This window comes from Bufo gargarizans, chromosome 7 (genome assembly GCF_014858855.1).
Source record: "Bufo gargarizans isolate SCDJY-AF-19 chromosome 7, ASM1485885v1, whole genome shotgun sequence".
NCBI classification, from domain to species: domain Eukaryota; kingdom Metazoa; phylum Chordata; class Amphibia; order Anura; family Bufonidae; genus Bufo; species Bufo gargarizans.
Window position 1 is genome coordinate 43334045 of NC_058086.1, and position 20954 is coordinate 43354998.

Consider the following 20954-nt stretch of genomic DNA (forward strand, 5'->3'; position numbering starts at 1 on the left):
CTGGGTGTCACGAGACCAAAGTCCGGACTTCCCGGGGGAAATACCAGGAATCCTTTCTGCTGCAATAGTCAGAAATCAGTGTGCACAGCGCCATACATTGTATAGTGGCCGTGCTTGGTATTGCAGCTCAGCCCCATTCACTTCAATAGGGCTGAGCTGTGTCTAGGCCATGTGACCAATGAACGTGACGTCACTGGCCTAGGGAAAGCCTGTCCTGAGGATGGGTCATCAGTAGCGTTGAGCGAATCGGGTTTGGATTGCTGTGTCCGAACTGTGGGCTCCCCGGAGATGTTTGCGAACCTGCGGGCAAATATAGCAAGACTTGCTTCGTCCCACGTGTTTGACGTGGCAGTTTGTTTATTCACATACATTAGTGTCCTAATCCAAAGCTGAACTCTGCTTCGCTAAAGAGCCAAGTTCGGATACAGCCACCCAAACCCGATTCGCAGAACGCAAGCCATCGGTATCAAAATCTCGGAAAACCCCTTTAATATGAAAATCGGGAAGAACCCCCTAAATAATTATCGGAAATATAACAGTCTGGAGGTCATGCCCCCGCTTACCAGGCCCCACCCACTTCATTCAAAGTGCCACTTCCGCAAAAACTTGCATCTGTTGTACCCCAGAAAACCGCTGTACAGCTTGTGATCATTTCCCCCCTTGAGATTGTTTTATTGTCCTTTCTTTTCTACTGCTTGTTAATGGTGCTGAGCTGCAGTACCAGACACAGCCTGTGGATAAGAGTGGCGCTGTTTCTGAGGGGGAAAACCCTTCACCCCCTCTGAATCCCATCCGTTATTTACTGTTTTTCACGGAGCCTACGCCAGTAGCTGAAGTTGCGTTGTATCGCAGTCGGCTCTGCTGTGCGGACTCTCTCTGGTATTCAGCCCTGTGTATGTGAATGATGAACACATCGTCGGCTCTGACGTCCCAGGGTCGTCTCCCCGCGAGCGCGTTCAGAGCTGAGGAAGTCTTGCATCTTTGCTTTTCACATGGCCCCAGCTCAGGAACTGAGGGAAAGAGAAGCTGCCAGGGAAATGTAAGATTGTGGGGGAGCGGAGAGCGTGAAGCGCGCCGGAGACATCAGTGTGTTATGTATGTGCACTGGAGGCACCGTGACCGATCCACCGGTGACATCAGCGTGTTATATATGTGCACTGGAGGCACCGTGACCGATCCACCGGCGACATCAGCGTGTTATATATGTGCACCGGCAGCACCGTGACCGGTCCCCTGGTGACATCAGCGTGTTATATATGTGCACTGGCAGCACCGTGACCGGTCCCCTGGTGACATCAGCGTGTTATATATGTGCACTGGCAGCACCGTGACCGGTCCCCTGGTGACATCCGCGTGTTATATATGTGCACTGGCAGCACCGTGACCGGTCCCCTGGTGACATCAGTGTGTTATATATGTGCACTGGCAGCACCGTGACCGGTCCCCTGGTGACATCAGTGTGTTATATATGTGCACTGGCAGCACCGTGACCGATCCACCGGTGACATCAGTGTGTTATATATGTGCACTGGCAGCACCGTGACCGATCCACCGGTGACATCAGTGTGTTATATATGTGCACTGGCAGCACCGTGACCGGTCCCCTGGTGACATCAGTGTGTTATATATGTGCACTGGCAGCACCGTGACCGGTCCCCTGGTGACATCCGCGTGTTATATATGGGCACTGGCAGCACCGTGACCCAGGTGACTTCAGTGTGTTATATATGTGCACTGGCAGCACCGTGACCGGTCCCCTGGTGACATCCGCGTGTTATATATGTGCACCGGCAGCACCGTGACCGATCCCCTGGTGACATCCGCGTGTTATATATGTGCACTGGCAGCACCGTGACCGATCCACCGGTGACATCAGTGTGCTATACAGTGGATATAAAAAGTCTACACACCCCTGTTAAAATGTCAGTTTCTGTGATGTAAAAAAATGAGACATTTCAGAACTTTTTCCACCTTTAATGTGACCTATAAACTGTACCGCTCAATTGAAAAACAAACTGAAATCTCTGCTCTATACAGTTCTGCAGGGTCCCCGTGTTATTGCATTGACCAGGATGGTATAATACCAGTGTCGGGGGGGGGGGGGGTCTCTGCTCTATATACAGGTCCGCAGGGTCCCCTGCATTCTCACTTCCCTCAGTCATGGCATCTCGATGACATAAGATTAGCCCTGGGAATTGGAGTAAAACCTCCCCAGAGAGTAAACCCTGTGGCCTCCTCTGTTTGCTCTGACTGGCCGGCCGCTCCTTCTTTTATGACGCTCTTTTCTTTACAGAAAGTGTATATTTAGCAGGAGGATAATTGAGACATTTCGGAGAACCTCTTGCATTCCATGGGAAGGTCCGGGCCTGGCAGGCGTCAGGATTTCACCATCAGTGCACCCACACATTTTACTGCTGGGCTATAAAAACTTCCTCCCGGGCCACTAGAAAGCATTGCCGTGGCTCGTGGACTGCCCCGGCCTAAGCTTCCCTCGCCCCAGTCTATGGCGATGACTTTCCTGGTCTGGAATCTTCCTCCTCTAGCCGACCGCAGCAGACACGTGTCAGGCCAAGTGCACTCTATGGCGACATTATAGCCTCCGGCACCAAGCTTCTCGGATGTTGTTGCCATACCTGTTCACTGCCGTGGCACAACGGGATCAGTAAAGCGACACTGTTTTTAATTTAATTAACCCCTTAGTGACCACTAATCCGCGTTTTTACTGCTAAACGGCTGGCTTTAATCAATCATCACATGTACCCAAAATGGTGCATTAAAAACTAAAACTTGTCCTGCAAAAAAATAAGACCTCGTACAAGTACATTGATGAAAAAACATAGTTATAGCTCTTGGAAAGCGATAAAAAAATAAATAAAAATGTGCGTGGCCACTAAGGCATTAAAAGGGACAATGGCGTGGGGACAGTGTGTTTTTGGTGAAACGAAGCGGCCACAGCAGATGCCCTAAGTAAGCGTGCATGGGTGTCAGCGTGTCCCTCGGAGCGTGGCTGATTGTTCAGTGGACGGCTGTTTCTCCCCGGTCTTCCTTTGCTCAGCTAGGCCGAGGGAATGGGGAGAAAGCTGCTCATATCTCCAAGAATGAAAGGATCAGGCAGTAAATATCCAGAGTGCCCGATTCTTCTCTGCCCCAACATGAGCATTAGGGGAGAGCTGGGAGGCCCAAATCCCCAAGATTGGGTTCGGCTGACCTCAAACTACTGTTTTTGTTTTGTTTTTTAGCTAAAGAAAACACTTAAACATAAAAAAAAAAAAAAAAAAAAAACACTCACCCATCCAACATCCTATTGCAGCTCCATTCCCTGTCCTCTCCAGAACGGGAAGCGGCTTGGTCGTGACCGCTGCAGCCAATCTCGGGCTTCGTTGGTCACGCAGCTTGAATGCTACATCACAGCAGCGGTGGGGGGGGCCTCGGACAGGTGGATGTTTTTTTTTTTTTTATGTTCAGGACCCCACGGGTCGTTAACTCCAAGGCTGGACAACCCCCACCCTGCAAGGGATACCTGCGAAGAAGTGTATACTCGCTACTTCATTCCCACCTCCCTGCACCTCTTCACTGGTTTCCCATTCCTCTGTCCTGCATGGACGGGGCCCCTTGCCCAAATGACACGTTTCAGTGGTGACAAGGGGACACGTCGGCCATCCGCTGGGGCCGCGCACATGACTTGGTCTGTGTAGAAGGGCCGCGCACATGACTTGGTCTGTGTAGAAGTTGATAGACGAAACCGGAAGTGGATAGAAGGGACCAGGAATGGGGCTGCAGGGTGCAGGTGAGCATAGATTTCTTCGCAGGGACCACTTGGGGTGGGGGAGGGATCAAAAATTATTTTTTTTTTTTAAATGGACAACCCCTTTAAGGTAGAGAAATGCCCCTCATCCAGGATCATGTGACTGAAGCCGCGGTTTACCCCTCCGCTCTTGCAGTCCTGGTGAGAGTCCAGGATCCATGCGGCCCTGACGTTTTCTGGGTCAGGTTATCAGGAAGCGAGAAGCCGGCAGATCCTGTCCTCTCTACCTGGAATCCTGTCGCTTTCCCATTTGCATAGACTAACATCCTTGTACGCGGCCGCAGGATGAAGGTGAAGCTTTAACACGTTACAGGCTCTTATCTAACACGTTTCTCAATTTCCTGTTGTTCCTCTCTTTTTTTCACACTTCTCATTGCCTACAATGGAGATTAGTATGGCACTACAACGCTCAGCATGACCTGACAGCTCCAGGCTCGGGGCAGCAGTCTCATGGTAGTGTTGACATCAGGGGTGCCCGGTGAATGGAGACGGGTGGTGGTCACCTGCGGTGCACACGTGGGATTGTTCCACACACAAGAGCTGGGATCGCTCCAACATACACACGCTATTACGCAAGCAGCCAGGAGGTTCGTGGAAGCGGACACAGCCGAAGTGCTGGCGCTCTGCTCCTTAAAGGAGACATCTCCCATGACTATAGAAGGGGCATAGTCACCTTCCTGGGCTTTATAGGAGTCCTCCTGCACTGAAAATGGGGCACGTGACTGGAGACTCGAGAGCAGTGTCCTGAAACTACAACTCCCAGCAAGACCTGACAGCCTGTAGCGCCCCTGCTGTTATGAGACTGCAACTCCCAACATGCCCCCACTGTTTGTGGCATGCCTTTATTGCCTGCAGCTGTGGTCTCCCACCTATGTCTCTGGTGTGAAACTGTGGCTGCAAGGGAATGCTGGGAGTTGTAGTTTTATGACTGGGTTCAATCAAGTTTATTCCCCAAAAATATGTATTCTGAGTAAAGCCTTAGGGTGCCCCTACCACCCCATCCCTTATATATGTGTGTCCTGGGATAATTACAGGGCTCTTCAGGGGTCCTTAAGCTGCTTCCTGGCATTGACCATATCCTTCTTTACGTCTCTTCTGGTGCAATGTCAGACCCTGTTACACAAATTTGATTGCTAAACCTATGTAGACGCAGAGGCTTTCCTGCGCGTCGTCTGCCCGTTACCACACGGACCTGGAGCTCAGGTTGGGGCCCCTTGATAACGGTCAGTAGAGATGGTGACTCCTGTCAGGCTGCACAGACAGGGACGGGATGCGGCTGATATCGGCCGTTCACCCCCCTCAGACACACAGCATGGCATCTGAATGACCGTGGTGCCCCGGCTGGCTGGCGAGCAGCCATTGTCGCTGGTCTGTTTAGAAGTGTAGTTACCCCCTCCACCTCTATAAGGCCACATTTACACGCCTGTATTTTTGATCTGCGGCCGATGCGCCGCTTTTTTTTTTTTTTTTTCCCCAGATTGGATGTGGACTCATTCATTTCAATGGGGCTGCAAAAAATGTGGAGAGCACACTGCATGGTATTCGCATCCATATGTAAGGCCTCTTGCACACGATCGTATGTATTTTGCGGTCCGCAAAAATACGGATGACATCCGTGTGCATTCTGTTTTTTGCAGAATGGAACAGCTGGCCCCTAATAGAACAGTCCTATCCTTCCCCGTAATGCGGGCAATAATAGGACATGTTCTATTTTTTTGCGGAATGAAAATCCAAACGGAATGCACACTGAGTACCTTTTTTTTTTTTTTTTTTTTTTTTTTTTTTTTTTTTGCGGACCCGTTGAAATGAATGGTTCTGTATACGGTCTGCAAAAAAAAAAAAAAAACGGAACTGAAAGGGAATGAAAATGTGTTTGTGTGGCCTAGGATAGAACATGTCCTATTCTTTTTCCATTTTGGGTCCACACAAAAAAAACAACAAACAGATGCAACACGTATTTTTTGTGGATCTATTTTTTGGAGACCTCAAAATACACATTCATGTGAACGCACCCTAACTCAGATGGCCACTCTAACACAGGACTTTTTAAAAAAAATGTTTGCCAAATGATTTCCTAAGTAGTCGTTATCAGTTCCTGGATGCCAGTACTTGTGTTCTGCTGATAACGCCCTCCGCTCGCCGGTGGCGTCCGCAGTCTTTATTTTTTCCCAGGATCCTTTCAGCATCCATGTGCTAATTGAGTCTTATCGGGCAGTTTGCAGCTCTCCAGCTTCTCTCCTCCCCACTAACTGGCCCAGTAAAAGGGTAGTTATCCCTTTCATTATCCCAGCAGGTGGTCGTCTGGTGAGAGAGCCCCCGTCTGAGCGCTGGCACTGGCGGCATCCGTCCTCGGCGTGCTGCCGGCAGTGATAGTGATGCGACATCCAGACACAGATAACACCCATCGTTCAATGACGCGCTATTTTAACACTCATGTTTACACATCCATTAAAGGGGTATTCCAGTCTCCTAAAATGGATATCCCATCACTTTATGATGGGTGTGACCTTAGAAATTAGGGGTCGTAGTATTGCGGTCCCTTTGATTTCTTTGCATGCCCTGCGCAATCCCTCCCCCATTACACAGCGCTATGCCTATACTACGTAAGATGGGAATACCCCTTTCAAGAGAAGATCCGATAAAACTGGATGCATGGACGCATTTCGAGCTAGCTAATAGTCATGACTGCGGAACTGCGTCAGCCGTGTCTGCTTTTTGCACCGATGAAACTCCCTTTTTATCGGACCTCTGCAGGGCTGGATCTCCTCTGTGAATTGGGCTTGCTATCTGTGATCCACACGCCAGGTCCTGCTGAAGGGCCGATCCTGCAGCAGCGTGTTCATGGCGTTCATGCTGCACGTGGAGCTCCTCCTCTGGACACTACGATGTGGATATGAAAGCTAGCGTATATATAATTGGCGCAGGGACTGTGCATTCCTGTGGAGCCCGGGTGACTCTGTGACTAATGAATGGCTGCAGCAGGCGCGACATCTTGCCGTTTCCTAGCAGTGCATCCCTCCCGCTACGCTCATACCCGTATCTGTAGATTTCATTTTAAGGGTTGTTTTTTTTTTGTTAGTTTTTTTTACCAAGACCATGTAATGTCTCCTGGGAGTCTGTGGACGCTGCAGATGTTTTGCATTGTGTTCTCTCGTCAGGAAGTTCCCACGTGTCTAGGAGGCAGGAAGGGGTTAACAAGAGGCGCTTGTGTAACTCGTTGCAACAAACTCAGCCGCGGTGGTAGGGTTCTCTGCTTTAGCCTGTAGCTCTTCCAGTTCTCAAAGCAGTTGCCCCCTAAAAAAAAAAAAAAATAAACCTCTGCAGTGTGTCAGTACAAGACCTCCCTACAGCCGCCGCAGGCTTGGTCATCCAGCTTTCCCGGGCTCCCGCCTGTCTATTTGCAGTTTAAGGACTAGGCAGACTTGCTGTTTCGTAGCCTGAGAAAGCTGGGTGGTACTGAAACTCGGCCCATATTGGGTGTTAGCCCCCTGAAAAGCAAATCTGGGACAGAACTAGGCACATTGCCATTCAGAAGCTGGGAAAGCTGGGTGACTCCTCCCTGGAAGCGGCCATGGCATTGGTTGTCGCCCATCTTTCCCAGGAACCAGTGTAAGGGCTGTGGGTCTCCTGATCTGATGGGAGTGCTTGTTGATGCCTCGCTTGGGGTGTGTGCGGAGAAGACCTTATTGACTGTAATCAATGGTGGTTGTGTGCAGTGAACACACAGTAATCTGCCCGGTTCAGACTGGTGGGATGTGAAAGTCCCAGCGGCCGCCCCGTCGTCTTTCAGATTTTTATTTTTATTTTTTCCTGTTGTATCTGGCCGGGGTTGTTCCAGTCCTCGTCCTTTCTCTGTGTCCACAGCGCAGGTACTCTACGGGGGAGGGGAGAAAACACTTCTGGAAATGAGATCCAGGGTTTCCACGAATGCCGATTCACTTCACAGCTCCCTGTACCCGCCGGGCCGAGGGTCTGGTCCTCACCAGTCCTGGGCTGGTCACCTCAGATTAGATTGGATGCAGATATGTATTCAGGCCTGCAGCATTGTAGGTTAAGAGGTTAAAGGGGTCCTCTAGGGTAAAAGAGCCTGTACTGATATGAACCCACCAGCAGTTTTTTTATTTTTATTTAAATAATGCACATGGCAGTGTATTACAGTGGTATGCTGCCACGGCCTGTACTGCAGTGCATGGGTGGCATTCACACTGCATTCCCCCGGCGCATATCTATAGGAGTATAGCCGCCTCCATCAGACTGGTATAGATAGATAGATATATTTATCATTTTTATTTTATTTCAGATGACCGATTCCATCCGTCTTTGGATGTGGAAATCCGTGCACAAAATCCACCAAGTGAACGATCTATGCTCACGGTGCGTATTATGCACGGATTTTCGAGCAGCTCAGTAGATGAGTTTTTTTAGAATCTCCTTTACCCGATGTGTAAATTAATTTGCGGTGCAGATTTAAAAATGCGCAGCCGGTCCATTGTGCGGTTTGCAGTGCCACGGGTGAGATCTGGTGCAAAAAGCGCATCAAGATCTGCAAATGATGGTGCGAAAAACTGAGGAGGAGATCCACACAAACTACAGTGCGCGCGCCCTTACGTGAGATGGTCAGCCGCTCCCAGTGAGCAGGTTCATCTAAAGCGGGGATGATGCCCAACCTGCTGTCACAAAACTACAACTCCCACAGTGCCCCGCTGTAGACAGATGGTTGTAGGCTGCTCAAGCATGCTGGGAGTTTTAGTTTTGCAACAGCTGGAGGGCCGCAGGTTGGGCATCCCTGATCTAAAGGATAAAGCCAATTTTAGGGAAGGGGCGTGATTTGCAAAATTTGTGACAAATCTGCATTCATTACAAATGCAGAGTTTGCTGCAGATTTTCCCCTGCTGCGCTGCATAGGTGAAATCCGCAGAATCCATTGGCAGATTTTGATTTTCAGGTCAGTTTACGCTATGGATTTTTCTGTTGCGTGTCACACTCTCCAGGATTAGTCGCCCACACTTTGCATGTTTTAAGGTTGACTGGCCCTTTAAGACAAAACATACAATGTCTGACAAATACGATGGTGATCTAGTCGGCGTTGTCAGGATCTGGAGTACATATAAACCACTCTCCTGTGCTGCGAGGCCACACTCCCTGGGAGATCTCCCTTGCACCCTGTGATGACAGGCACCCGTCCCTTCCGATAATCCCACTCTGCACATTCACAACTCCTCCAGGAAGGGGTTAAGGTATTACGCAGGTGAGGGCTATAGGTGGATTTGTGAAGTTCCTGCCGGAGTAGGTCACGGCTTTTATAGGTCGTCGTTGTATAACCTGATTACAGCTCTGCCATTGTCATCCGGCCTGAGGTATAGTGTGCCTGATGAACCCACGTCATAACAGCCCATGTCTGATGCCAGCCTGTGCCACCTCTATACTCTGAAGAATATACCGAGACTGTCCCTCCAAGTATACCGCAGCCATATATTACCCATATCTGCCTCTGGGAAAGCTGGGTGATATCCAATATGGGCGCTGCTACAGCTCTGACAGGGGTTGGCCCCCTGAATGGTAACTCTTCGGCACTGGCAGATTTTACCACCCTGGAGTCTGAGAAAACTGCATTGAATTCACACTATTCATGGCTGACGCGGACAGTAAATCTGCATCGCATCTGCTCCGTGTGAACATGAACCATCACTGCAAAAACGGATTTGGCGCGGTGCTATGTAAATCAATCTCATTCACTTTGTAATGAAACCTTTAGCTACTGTCTGATTGCTGTCAGTGGATGTAAACCTTATACCCAATTCTCCCTGTGGTTTGACATGACCAGATTGAGTTTGTAGTCTGTGCCGAGGAGCAACCGAGGAATCTGTGCTGAGGAGCAACTGACCAATTCAGTGACGCTGAACCGACACTTTAAGCCTTTTTTACTTTTGGTTTTTGCATGTAGGAAAAGGGCAGTAGACGAGCCCATGGACCTGCAGTGCCCGGCCGCTGGACGTTTGATGAATGCCCACCTGTCCCAGGAGGAAGCTGCTGCCTCTTGTTCTGCTTCCTCCTTTTCTCACTGACAGAAGAAACTTTTGTTCCAGTCAGACAAAGAGATTCACGCGATGACAGATATAAAATATGAGGCTATTGTGGTGGATTTTCTCATAATTGTGATGGCTTATAAGCTGCCAAATAGTGATCCTCCCCCCTCCCATCCGCAGCGTGGACTTTGGGGAGCAGTGACCGACGCATCGGACTACAGGGTCCAACCTAAAGTCTGCACTACCATTGTCTGGGACGCTGTGGTCTGTTGCTCCATGTCATCAGCCGGTTCATGCAGAAAAGAGCTGACATGAAGCTGCTTCGTTACACTTTGATCAGTTGTAAACTCCCGGGCAGGGTGAATGTAGGTTATAGGGCCGGTGTAGTGTCAGCAGTGTCAGGTGGATGTGAGGGGGAGGGCACCAAGCACGTGAAGTGATGAAACTGGAAGAAAGTGCCCGGGCAGGACTCCTCCTGACAGCCTGAAACTCGTTGTAATCTGAGAAAAAAATCCCCTTCTGCTGTGGGAGGGTTATGAGATGACACCGGAGCTTCTGAAAGTCTGTGAATGACCCCCGATCACCAGTGATTTCCAGTAAAGCTCCTTACTGACATTCCTCAGAGTCCCGCTATAATTCTCCATTCTCAGGCGGCATCTGAGCTTCTACTGTAAAGCTGTGCATACATGGAGGTTCTCCAGGATCACAAAAACATGGCTGCGTTATTCCAGAAGTACTAGCGCTACACACCTGTCCATTAGTTATGTCCGGTATTGCAGTACCGCAGACAGCCTGTGGCACCGTTTCTGGAAGAAAGCAGCCATATTTTTCGAATCCTTTACAACCCTTTTAAGACCTATACAGGCATGAGCCACCACTAGGGAGAGCGTACGGCATGCTGGTTTATCTATGGAACTCCCTAATAAAACTGTATACAGAAAGCTCCCCCTAGTGGTGGCTGCAGACAGCTAGAATGTTCTCTTCCACCTCTAGAACTATGCAGGGGCTCCAGACTTTATACCTAAAAATGAGATTGTGTTAAAAAGTGGAGATTCACATTGCAAGGAGACCCTAGTCCTCAAGAGCAGGAGCCGCTCTGTTCTAGGGTCCAAGAGCCTCTTTCTAAGAAATCTAAAAAATAAATAAAAAAACATATGGACGGGTGCACGCACCAAACCCTAAACCAAGGGTAGGGCTCTGGCGCAGTGTGCACAGAGCTGTAGAACGGCGGCTTTACAGAATTTTATCCAGTTGGATCCGATTTGTACAAGAGTCGACCTGGCTCGCTCCCCGGCCGCCTGATGCCCGTGGCTTTATTGCTTTCTAACTTGTCTGGACCAACCTTCCAGTGCAGCGGGTTGGAGCGACTTGGCCGACTGCCCACTCCATTTACTGAACCCTGCACACGGCGATTACTTTATCCTGCTGTTTACAGGGCATCCGAATAATTGCACAACAGGAAACGCAGGCGGCATCGGAGTCTCCGGACATATCGCCTTACGGCATGTGTGGCACATCAAGGGGCACGGCCCCAGCCGCTTCCTCTCATTAGTGCCAGTGAGCGGGACAAGTGGCATCGAAATGATAGACTCTCAGACCCCACACGCCTTTTTTTTTTTTTTTTTTATATATATATAATTTCTGCATCCAGTATCATGTAAGGGAATGGGATTTTAGAGGTGAGCGCTGTGATGCTGCGGATTGTCCGCTGTGGCATTGCACATGGAGAATCCGCGGTCTTACAGCACAAAGTGCGCAAGCTTTTGGAAATCTCACATACACCCTGCGGAATAAACCGTCTTGCGCTGCAGGTTTTTTATGTCTGTTTATGCTGCGGGCTTCACTCGCACAAAACCCAATTGCAATTCCTGCTGCAATGCTTTGCCCAGATCCGTTGTGGAAAATCTGCATTGAACTCTCTACGTTGAGCTGTACCATAATGTGTGTTTTGGGGGTTTGGTGGAAGCTTTGTAAGGATTTTGGGGTGCAGTTACTGTTTAAAGGGGTTCTCCTGAAGGTAAATACTGATGACCTGTCCTCAAGTGTTTGAGGAGGCCGCGGTGCTCCACTGAGCTCTGCAGCCTCCTCGCAGCTTACCAACAACAGCATCATCCATTGAACTGGTATTGCAAACCAGACCCATTCACTCGAATGGGACTGAGCTGCACCTAGGCCACGTGACCAATCAGTGGGGTGCCAGATGTCGGACCCCTGCCTGATATCGATGACCTTTCCCAGGATTAAATCTGTTTTCCGAGACTTGAATACTGATGACCTATCCTCCGGATAGGTCATCAGTCTTTGATTGGTGGGGGTGCGACACCCAGGACCACCACCTATCAGCTGTTTGAGAAGGCACCAGTGCTCCTGTGAGTGCCGCGGCCTGCTCTTAGCTTTCCCTAGGCCAGGGGTAGGCAACCTCCGACACTCCAGCTGTTGTGAAACTACAACTCCCAGCATGCATACTTGTTCTGCTCTTCTAAGAACTCTCATAGAAATGAATGGAGCATGCTGGGAATTGTAGTTTCACAACAGCTGGAGTGCCGAAGGTTGCTGATCCCTGCCCTAGGCCAAGTGATGTCGCGTTCATCGGTCGCATGGCCTAGGTGCCCCTCATTCAAGTGAATGGGCTTGAACTGCACTACCAAGCACAGCCACTATACAATGTACGGCGCTGTGCTTGGTGAGCTCACAGGAGCGCCGATGCTTTCTGAACAGCTGATTGGCCGGGTCCCAGGTGTCGCACCCCCACCCATCAGGTATTGATGTCCTATCCAGAGGATAGGACATCAGTAGTAAAGCCTTTTGAACTCCCCTAAAACCCCTTTAAGAATCTGAACAAGTGGCATCTCACCCAGGAGTTTATTCATAACCTGGTTTAAAAATAGTTCCATATATCTCTCTATGTATGTGTGTCAGACATATGTACGTCACGATGAGTAGCACCACATGTGACTGTAGTGTCTAGCCTGCTATAGCCGGCGCTGCCCTGGAACCTGTCCTAGAGAAATCTACCGCTGGCACCTGGCCAGGGATGCACGTTATCATATGTGACACTTGCAGTATCCTCCGTGACGGTGCATGGATCCCGTGATCGTCGGTGTGATGTCTGATTGTTGCGTTGCTTCCTCTCAGTTATGTGAACAATCCAGACTTTCTCTCCACGTCATGATTCGGGATACAATGGACAGGTGCACCCGGAGCCACATACCTGCAGCTCCCACGCGGCAGAGGAGCTGCGTTCATTCAGCAGTTTACAGGGGCCAAGCCTTTTTTTTGTTGTTGTTTGTTTTCTAGCCTGTACAATGAGTCACGGGCTCCGTGATGTCGACATCGAGCTCCGGCCACTGATGTAAACAGGTTGGTGTCACCGGAGCCCAGCGAGGGCCACTTACTGAGCAGGCCCCACATATATCCTCATGTCGTACAGCGAGCTCCTCTACGGACACACTAAATCTGCCGGATCGGGAAGTTGGGGGTGTTCCCCCCCCCCATCTGCAGCCCAGTCCCAATAATGCCTCTTCAGCATCCATGGGCCATGACCCCTGTGTAAGTAAAGGGGAGACGCGCAGCCTTCTGTTCCCCATGATTGACAATTCCAGGTCCCCATAAGTGCAGCGCGTCCGCTGTTGTCATCCATGGCCCACGTCCCTCCTCAGTGCTATGTAATTAGAGGGTCTGGTTCCAGGTTCTGCCCCTCCGGCCATGTGTTGTGATGTCTTGAGGGTTTGGCTCGGTGCCACCATTCTGGGATTTGTGTGCTTTCTGTCAAATGCTGACACTTGTGCGTTATAAAGCCCTGGATCATTGCACGTACCCCCTGCCGGGAATCCACTACTGTACTTGTTGTGACACCCAGATATGTGTCATATTGTACTGGATGAGCTCGACGGATGCAGCTAAAGGGCAAATCCAGAGCAGATGGTCTTCCGGTCGGTCGTAGATGCATGCGAGGAGATCACGTTCCCTCTGCAGACCAAATTGGATTATAATGGAGCCTGTCATGTCTGTCTTTGTGACGGGACGAATAGGACTGCGTACAGAACTATCTTTTCATCAGGAAGGACAGTGGAGGTCCAACTGTGCAAGACAGCTTACATCACGCATCCACATGCTGTGCGCTGATCTCTTGCTTCCCAGTATAATTGATCATATCCCACACTATAACTCACATACTGTACCGGAGGCATTGGTGCACGTTTTGATCAAAATGCATAAGCCCACCAACCTCGTTAAAGTGACCTCTTTTGAGTGGGTGCCTACTCTAATTTGGTGCAGCTCCCCTTGGCGACCGCCACCACACGGCACCCGCAGGAGGCGTGACCCAGCACTGCTGCTGTCGGACTAAGCCCCCTTGGCACTGGTTCCCAGCAACCACACAGTACCGCATCATCTGAATAGATGCCATGGGACTTGTGGCGGTCACCGTGTGGTGCTGAGCCAAATTAGAGTACATACCGACTCAAAATGTCCTCTCTTTTGGGGGGGGGGGGGGGGGTTCTATTTGCTGCTAATTTTACTGACCATTGTTCTATGCATTTTTGTCATATTGAAGAAAGACATATTATCTCTATACAGAGGTTTGTGTTTAGTTGGTATCGGTTATCATGTGGTGCTGAGCCAAATTAGAGTACGTACCGACTCGAAAGAGGCTACCTTGGAGTGGTGTCTGGGCTTATGTGTTTCCATGAAAATGTATAGAAATGTCTTGTGTAAAGATTAATTATGGCATTGTATACTATTAATTATACTAAGAAGCAGTAGGTCACTGCATAGCATGTAGATGGGCGATTTATGCATTTTTTTTATTTATTTTTTTGGCATCTAAAATAAAGCAACTTTGCAAATATTCCTAATTTGCATATTGTTGTGGTGCAGGCTGTATACTTCGTGTAGACCGTCCCTGCTGTCATATTGCCATCCAACTTCATTCTAACCTACAATACCAGTAGTAATGGGGCACACATTATATGACTGCAGGACCAGACTACACAGGGTTTGTTTGTTGTCTGTTACCATGGAGACACCTATGACTGCATTACACACTACAATAGGAGATTTTGTAACCTACTCTTTCCTTTTGTCTCTATCCATAGGCTTCACCAAAGATGTCTACCAAAACAACCAGCACAAATAACATAGCACAAGTACGGAGAACCGTCCAGCAGCTGAAAGTGGAGGCGTCCATAGAGAGAATAAAGGTAACCGTCTGTCTCCGAGACTGCAACGCGACATCCCCAGGATGATCGGAAATTCCACAGCATTAGATGTCGGCACCAGTAACATCCTCTATTTTTCTCCCCCCCCCCTTTTTTTTTTTTTTTTTTTTTTTTTTTTTTTAGGTTTCCAAAGCATCAGCCGACCTCATGCGCTACTGTGATGAACACGCCAAGAACGACCCTTTACTCGTGGGCATTCCTGCCTCAGAAAACCCCTTCAAGGATAAAAAGCCGTGCATTATATTGTAGTATCCAGCGCGAACATCTCCACCGTCTCTCGTCACTTACACCGAGCAGATCCTTACTCCCATGATACCCAGGGGTTCTGGTTTCCACATAAAAAGAAACAAAATAGAAAAAAAATAATGCAAACTCTTTAATCTATACCAATGAATAATTTTTTCCCCCCCTTTTTTTTTAGTCTTTTCTTAACCATACTTCTTCTTTTCGGGACTGGGGGCGGTCATTTTTGTTGTATTTCATGATTTTTTTAATTTTTTTTCTTTAATGTGCAGTGTCTACTCCTCTAGTCTACGTGTTGCTAGGAAAATTCTTATCGAGACCAAAGTTGCTTCCGTTTTCTGCACAGATTAGCGCTGCAGAATGCAAATAGTGAAGTGCAACTCGAAGTCCGTTGCCATAGACCTGACCTTTTCTCATTCCAAGGCCTTTGCCCGGGTCCATTTTTATCTTCTAAATCCAGAAAATCTTTAATTACTTGAACCCATTGCTCATGTAGACTAGGCAACCATTTTGCAGAATCTGTCTAGCCAGAGGCCCCCCCCCCCCCCCCTCCTTCGATAGTTCCTATAGGTTCTGTGCTAGTCGGGCCACAGAATGACTGCTGATGCTGAGTGTAGGCACTGGAGGTACTTCAAGGCACCGTATATGACCACTCTACATTCCCTTTACTCATGCATAGAGTATTTTACGGACCCTTGGCGACGGTTGGCACTCCAGTCCAAATTTTTGTTTATTAGGTGGTGCTAGCATCCCACCGGAGAAGCAAACGGGCAAAGGCCTGTACAGAAAATCCATATAGACGCTGACCTATCTGGAAGCCCCATCCACCTGTAATTAGAGCCATGTAGCACGAGGGACAGTTTTATTTTGTTTTACCAAAGAAGTTCCATGCTCTATCTGCATCACTTACGAGAGCGGTGACCGCCGGGGAGGATCTTATGCTCTTACGCTTGGAAGCCTTGACTTGCAGATTTGCATTACGGACAGTATTGCATTGCTCCTGAAGGAGCGCGACACAAGATTATTGCAGCATCATTTACGGATCCCTAAGGCCCAGGCTGTTAACCAATGCCAGTCAGCTGCAGGACAATCCTGCCTGGCTCCATGCAAACCAACAGGCTGGAAACCTGGCGTGACGAGCCCGGGCCCGACGTCTCCTCTATCACCAGTGTTTAGTATTGGTCCCACCATGGGGGTCACCTAAGATGTCTCCATCCTTCTCATCACGTTGGTTCTTGTTTCATCTTCACGTCAGTGTTTTATAGCCAAGTATTGAAACCATGAAGCCAAAGGACTTTTTTTGCACTCGGTTCCTCGTCAACGGTTTTTAAAAGAAACACCTACCCCCATCATAAACACAAGCCTAAAATCAGCCAAGAAAATTGTGCCGAAAAATTATATATTTTTTTGCGTCATATCCTTTTAACTAAAGCCGGTGCTTCGAGATAACGCCATGAACCGTAGAAACTCCCTACGTAGTGAGAAGACTCCAGTCTGTTTCTATTAGAAAGCCTCCTCCGTGTGTATTTTTTTTTTTTTAATTGGTGAAGCATTTTATGACATGGTAAACGGGGGGCGGGATGTTTTTTTTTGTACGAGGTGCTAATGTGATGTCCTGTGAGGGCGGGCGGTTGTTTCTGTCGATGTGAGAATTTCTAGTACACTCCTCATGTGCCATAGTGGTGGCTATTGTATATATGTATTCATGGCTTGCCAGGACAGAGAGGGTTAACGCATTCTACACTACGTTCTAGGGGTATGATGGGTGTTGTAGTCCAACGCCTGGTTGGTTAAGGATCGCTGTGTTTTTAATTAAAAATGATCCGTATTACAATGGCTGCCGATGTATTTTACACACCACTGGGTGTTCTGTCCTCGACCCTCTTCTCAGACCAGCCATTTTGTGGGCCGCATCGATGGCCGGAACAATCGTGGAAGCCATTTTATTTTTTTTTATTTTTTTTTACAAGCCCCCTTGTGCCATTGTATAATGGATGTGGGCTTGCACAAAATGGCTGCTCAGGGGGTGCAAGGAGAAGGTATATTTCTAGGGGGGGGGGGGGGTCTTATCATGACACTTTATAAAATAATATACTTTATATGGAGTATACGGGCGTTTTATTGGGGGGTTGTATGACCACTAACAGACCAAAATATGGGAACGCAGATCCTCGTGTGGAGAGGTTGTCTATAAATCCAGTCAGGTCGCTGCTTTAATTTTTTAAAGAAAAAAAAAAAAAGTTTGATTCTGGTTCCTAGGGACTTGATTTAGTTTGGTTGCTAGGGGATTGATTGGTTGCTTAGGGACTTGGTTTCCAGGGGGCTTGTTTCCCATAGCAACCAGTCACAGTGCAGCTTTCATTTCTCGAATGCAGAATGAAAGCTGTGCTGTGATTGGTTGCTTTGGGCGACCGTTTCCCACTCCGGTTTAGCCAGTTTGATCTGAACACTGGTTTCCATGGGCAACAAGGTTGATCTTCTTTTTTTCTTTTCTTTTTTTTTTTTTTTCCACAACGATCCTGGTTTTAACTCTTTCCCCTCTATATTAGTCCATAGGATGCAAGCCATACCCCCCCACTAGCAGTAATGGCAGCGCCGGGGGTCACTTCTAATCTGTGCTCTGCTGATAAGATTATACGTGTTTTGTGACACAAAGCCAAACTAGGAAATAACCGCAAGAATCGAGGAGAACGGCGAGAGGACTGTGTGTGTGGTGTAATCAACCGTATAGCAGGGATTGTGCTAATGGATGATGGGAGTAGTGACTGGGACCAGGCATCGTCTTCTGGGGCGGAGGGCGGTGGGATTTAGTCAGGAATGCTCCTGTCCTTCCATCGTAGGACCTGTGTGAACTGGGCCCCATGAAGGGAAGTTTCACTAAATCGAGGACTAGTAGCCGTTCTGATCCAGGTGAGGGGGAAGGTGACAAAATGGCAGCCATCACCCTGAGAGTGGTCGTTACGTAAATGGAGGGGAGAAGAATGGGGGAGGGATATTTATCATGAGGGTTATATTTGTAGTCCATTTTCTGTCAGTCTGCGCTGGAGTACTTTGCGCCAAATTTAATCAAACGGCACGTGTTAAATTGGACTTTTCTTTTAACCTAAGACTTTTGTCTAGAAAAGCTCCTCCAGTTTTCTGCTCCCCCTCCCCCCTCGCTGGAGAGTGGCTTTGGGACTTCTTTTTGTGACTTGGACCCAGTGAAAGTCGGAAAAAAATATATATATTTTTGCAACCATTTTGGAAACCATTCTGGAGTACAGAGCGCGATAAATTCCCCCAAGGTGTTATGGGATGCATCAGTATATATTTATAATGGGTGAAAGGAGGACTAATCGCACACCGATCACAGGCTGCAGCGGACATGAGTGCAGATGGCAGCCGATCGATCGGTGGTGATGCCTATCCTGTGACTCTCCAGTGGTTGAAAAACTGCAGACCATGCTGGGAGTTGTAGTTTACTAAAAGCTGGAGAACGAAACACCACTGCTGTAGACCATGTATTCATCCCTTGTGTTGGACCCATAAGGACTTGACAATAGGTGGGTCACAAAGTGTCTCCCTGCAGGGAACCCCAGCGATCAGCTGTGGAGAAAGCTGGCAATACGTGTTCAGTTTCCCCACAGTGCCACAGCAGGGGAGACACGGTATTACACGGTGTCCGTTCAAATCAATGGGTTGCCTGTGTAAGGCAGGACAGGACGGGTCCTCCAGCACGTGACGCTCTTTGTAACCGCTCTCCACTCTAGCCAAACGATCCTGAAAAAAACGACTCTGCTCTATTAACCCAGAATTCCATAAAAGGGGCGGGCTTTGTAAAACCTTCATCCATTTATGCAAGTGCCACTGAACAGGAATGTACCGCTCCATCCTAGCGGACTAAACGTAGAAATACCTTGCAGTGGCGGGTATCCTCTACACCAATAATCTCTGATCCCTGAGCCAATGCCAAGGATGGACTTAAAATCTTAAGGATTGGCCACTGATTGTCTCCGTAGTCTACTGCTACGGCCGTCCGCCATCTTGACAAAGCACCTTCCCAGTCCTACTACACATTCCTGAAGCCACCAGTGGCATCTATGTATTATGTCTAAAACGCTATTTGCCATTTTGGGGGGGGTGGATTAAAAAAAGAGTAAATAAAAATGATCTTTTGCGCCACGAAAAAAAAGAAAAAAAAAAACGTTGAATGTGATTTTAATTTTTTTTCTAAATCATGATGCAACATTGTGTTCAGTTGTGTTTTTTACCCTGTGAGATGATTGGTGGATTTATGTTTTTTTTTTTTTTTTTTTTATATTATTATTATTATTATTCCTTAGAGCTGTGGTGCTGCATGGCATTGTGAGGGGTCTATTCAGAGACCCCCGGGAGGGGCGTACGTTGCGTTTTCTCCTCATCGTGTTTAGCAAATATTTTTGAATCCTCAAAAATAAATAAATAAATAAATCTGCTGATCTTCTAGAGGACGACTCCTTTCTTTTTATTCTTCAGCTATTTTTGTAATCTATATTTTTCTAAACTGACAGATTCACAGTAAATTTAGACATTTTCAACAGGATTTGTATTTTTGTTTTTTCGTATCGCCCCTTTCGGGTGCCAGTGGGGCTCAGGAAGCATGGGCAGGCATGTAACGCTGGCACCTGAGGGGTTATTGCTGTTTGTAATGAGAATTGTGAAGCATCTTGTTTGGCAGCAAACAAACCCAGCACCGACGCGGCGGCCATTTTGTTGTTGGGGTTGGCCTTTTTTTTTTTTTTTTTTTTTTTTAAGCCTGGAAGTACACGAGTTGTCTACAGCCATATCAGATCACTTTCAGGTTAGAATTTAGAAATAAGATGGATTACGATTGGTTGATATGAGCAGCACCTTCGCCATCATGGCCTCCTTTATGAAAACCCCAAAAATGGCCACCAGTAGTTAAAGTTGAGGTTTCCTTCACCCCAGTTGTTTTTTGGGAATCCTTGGCTTCTCCTTCATTATCCACCCATTGTCTTAAAGGGGTTGTCCAGAATAACTAAACCTTCTAAAATCTCCCTAAAAAAACAGCACCACACCAGTCACTGGGTTATGCCTGGTATTGCAACTCAAGAAAAGTGAGGTGTATCTGCAGTACCATGCACAACCTGCTGCAGGTGTGGCGCTGTTTGTAGAAGAAAGCAGGTGTTTTTCTAATTTTGGACACCCCCTATTAAAGGTTTTTTCCCAAAAGGTCATTAGGGGTCTGACTCAGCTGCGGCCTCTTCGTAGTGTACACCATATAGTGGCCATGCCAGGTACTGCAGCTCAGGCCCATTCATTTAGATAGGATTGGCCCAAGCACCGCAACCCTTTCAAACAGCTAATAGGAGGGGGCACCAACCACAAAATGGCCTCCGCCCACATCGTCTGTCGCTGCCCTGTTTGCTTTGCTGATGATGCATTTAAAAAAAAAAAAATTGAAAAACTTTGTTTTTATCTTTTTATTGCTGAAATTGCGAGCTGTAACCCATCAGTATAAAGTCCACAATCCGTGCCGTGTCCCCGGGCTGTCGGTGAAATGCTTTTTGTATGATTGTGTGTTTTATGTTCTACCAGAATGGTTCTCATTTCGCAAGACGCAGCAGATTGTGACTCTGTAAAAACTTTACCGTGCAAATACATCAAAGTTGTAGCCATTTA

General features: G+C 48.1%; 1 protein-coding gene across 1 annotated transcript in view; it reads left to right on the forward strand.

Moving 5' to 3' along the window:
• GNG12 (G protein subunit gamma 12) overlaps positions 1-20954 on the forward strand; it is a 67156-nt gene extending 46202 nt beyond the window's left edge. The window contains exons 3-4 of the mRNA XM_044300797.1: positions 14928-15032; positions 15174-20954. Coding sequence (XP_044156732.1) covers positions 14940-15032; positions 15174-15299 — 219 coding nt within the window. The 5' untranslated portion in view covers positions 14928-14939 and the 3' untranslated portion in view covers positions 15300-20954. The remainder of the gene's footprint in view (positions 1-14927; positions 15033-15173) is intronic.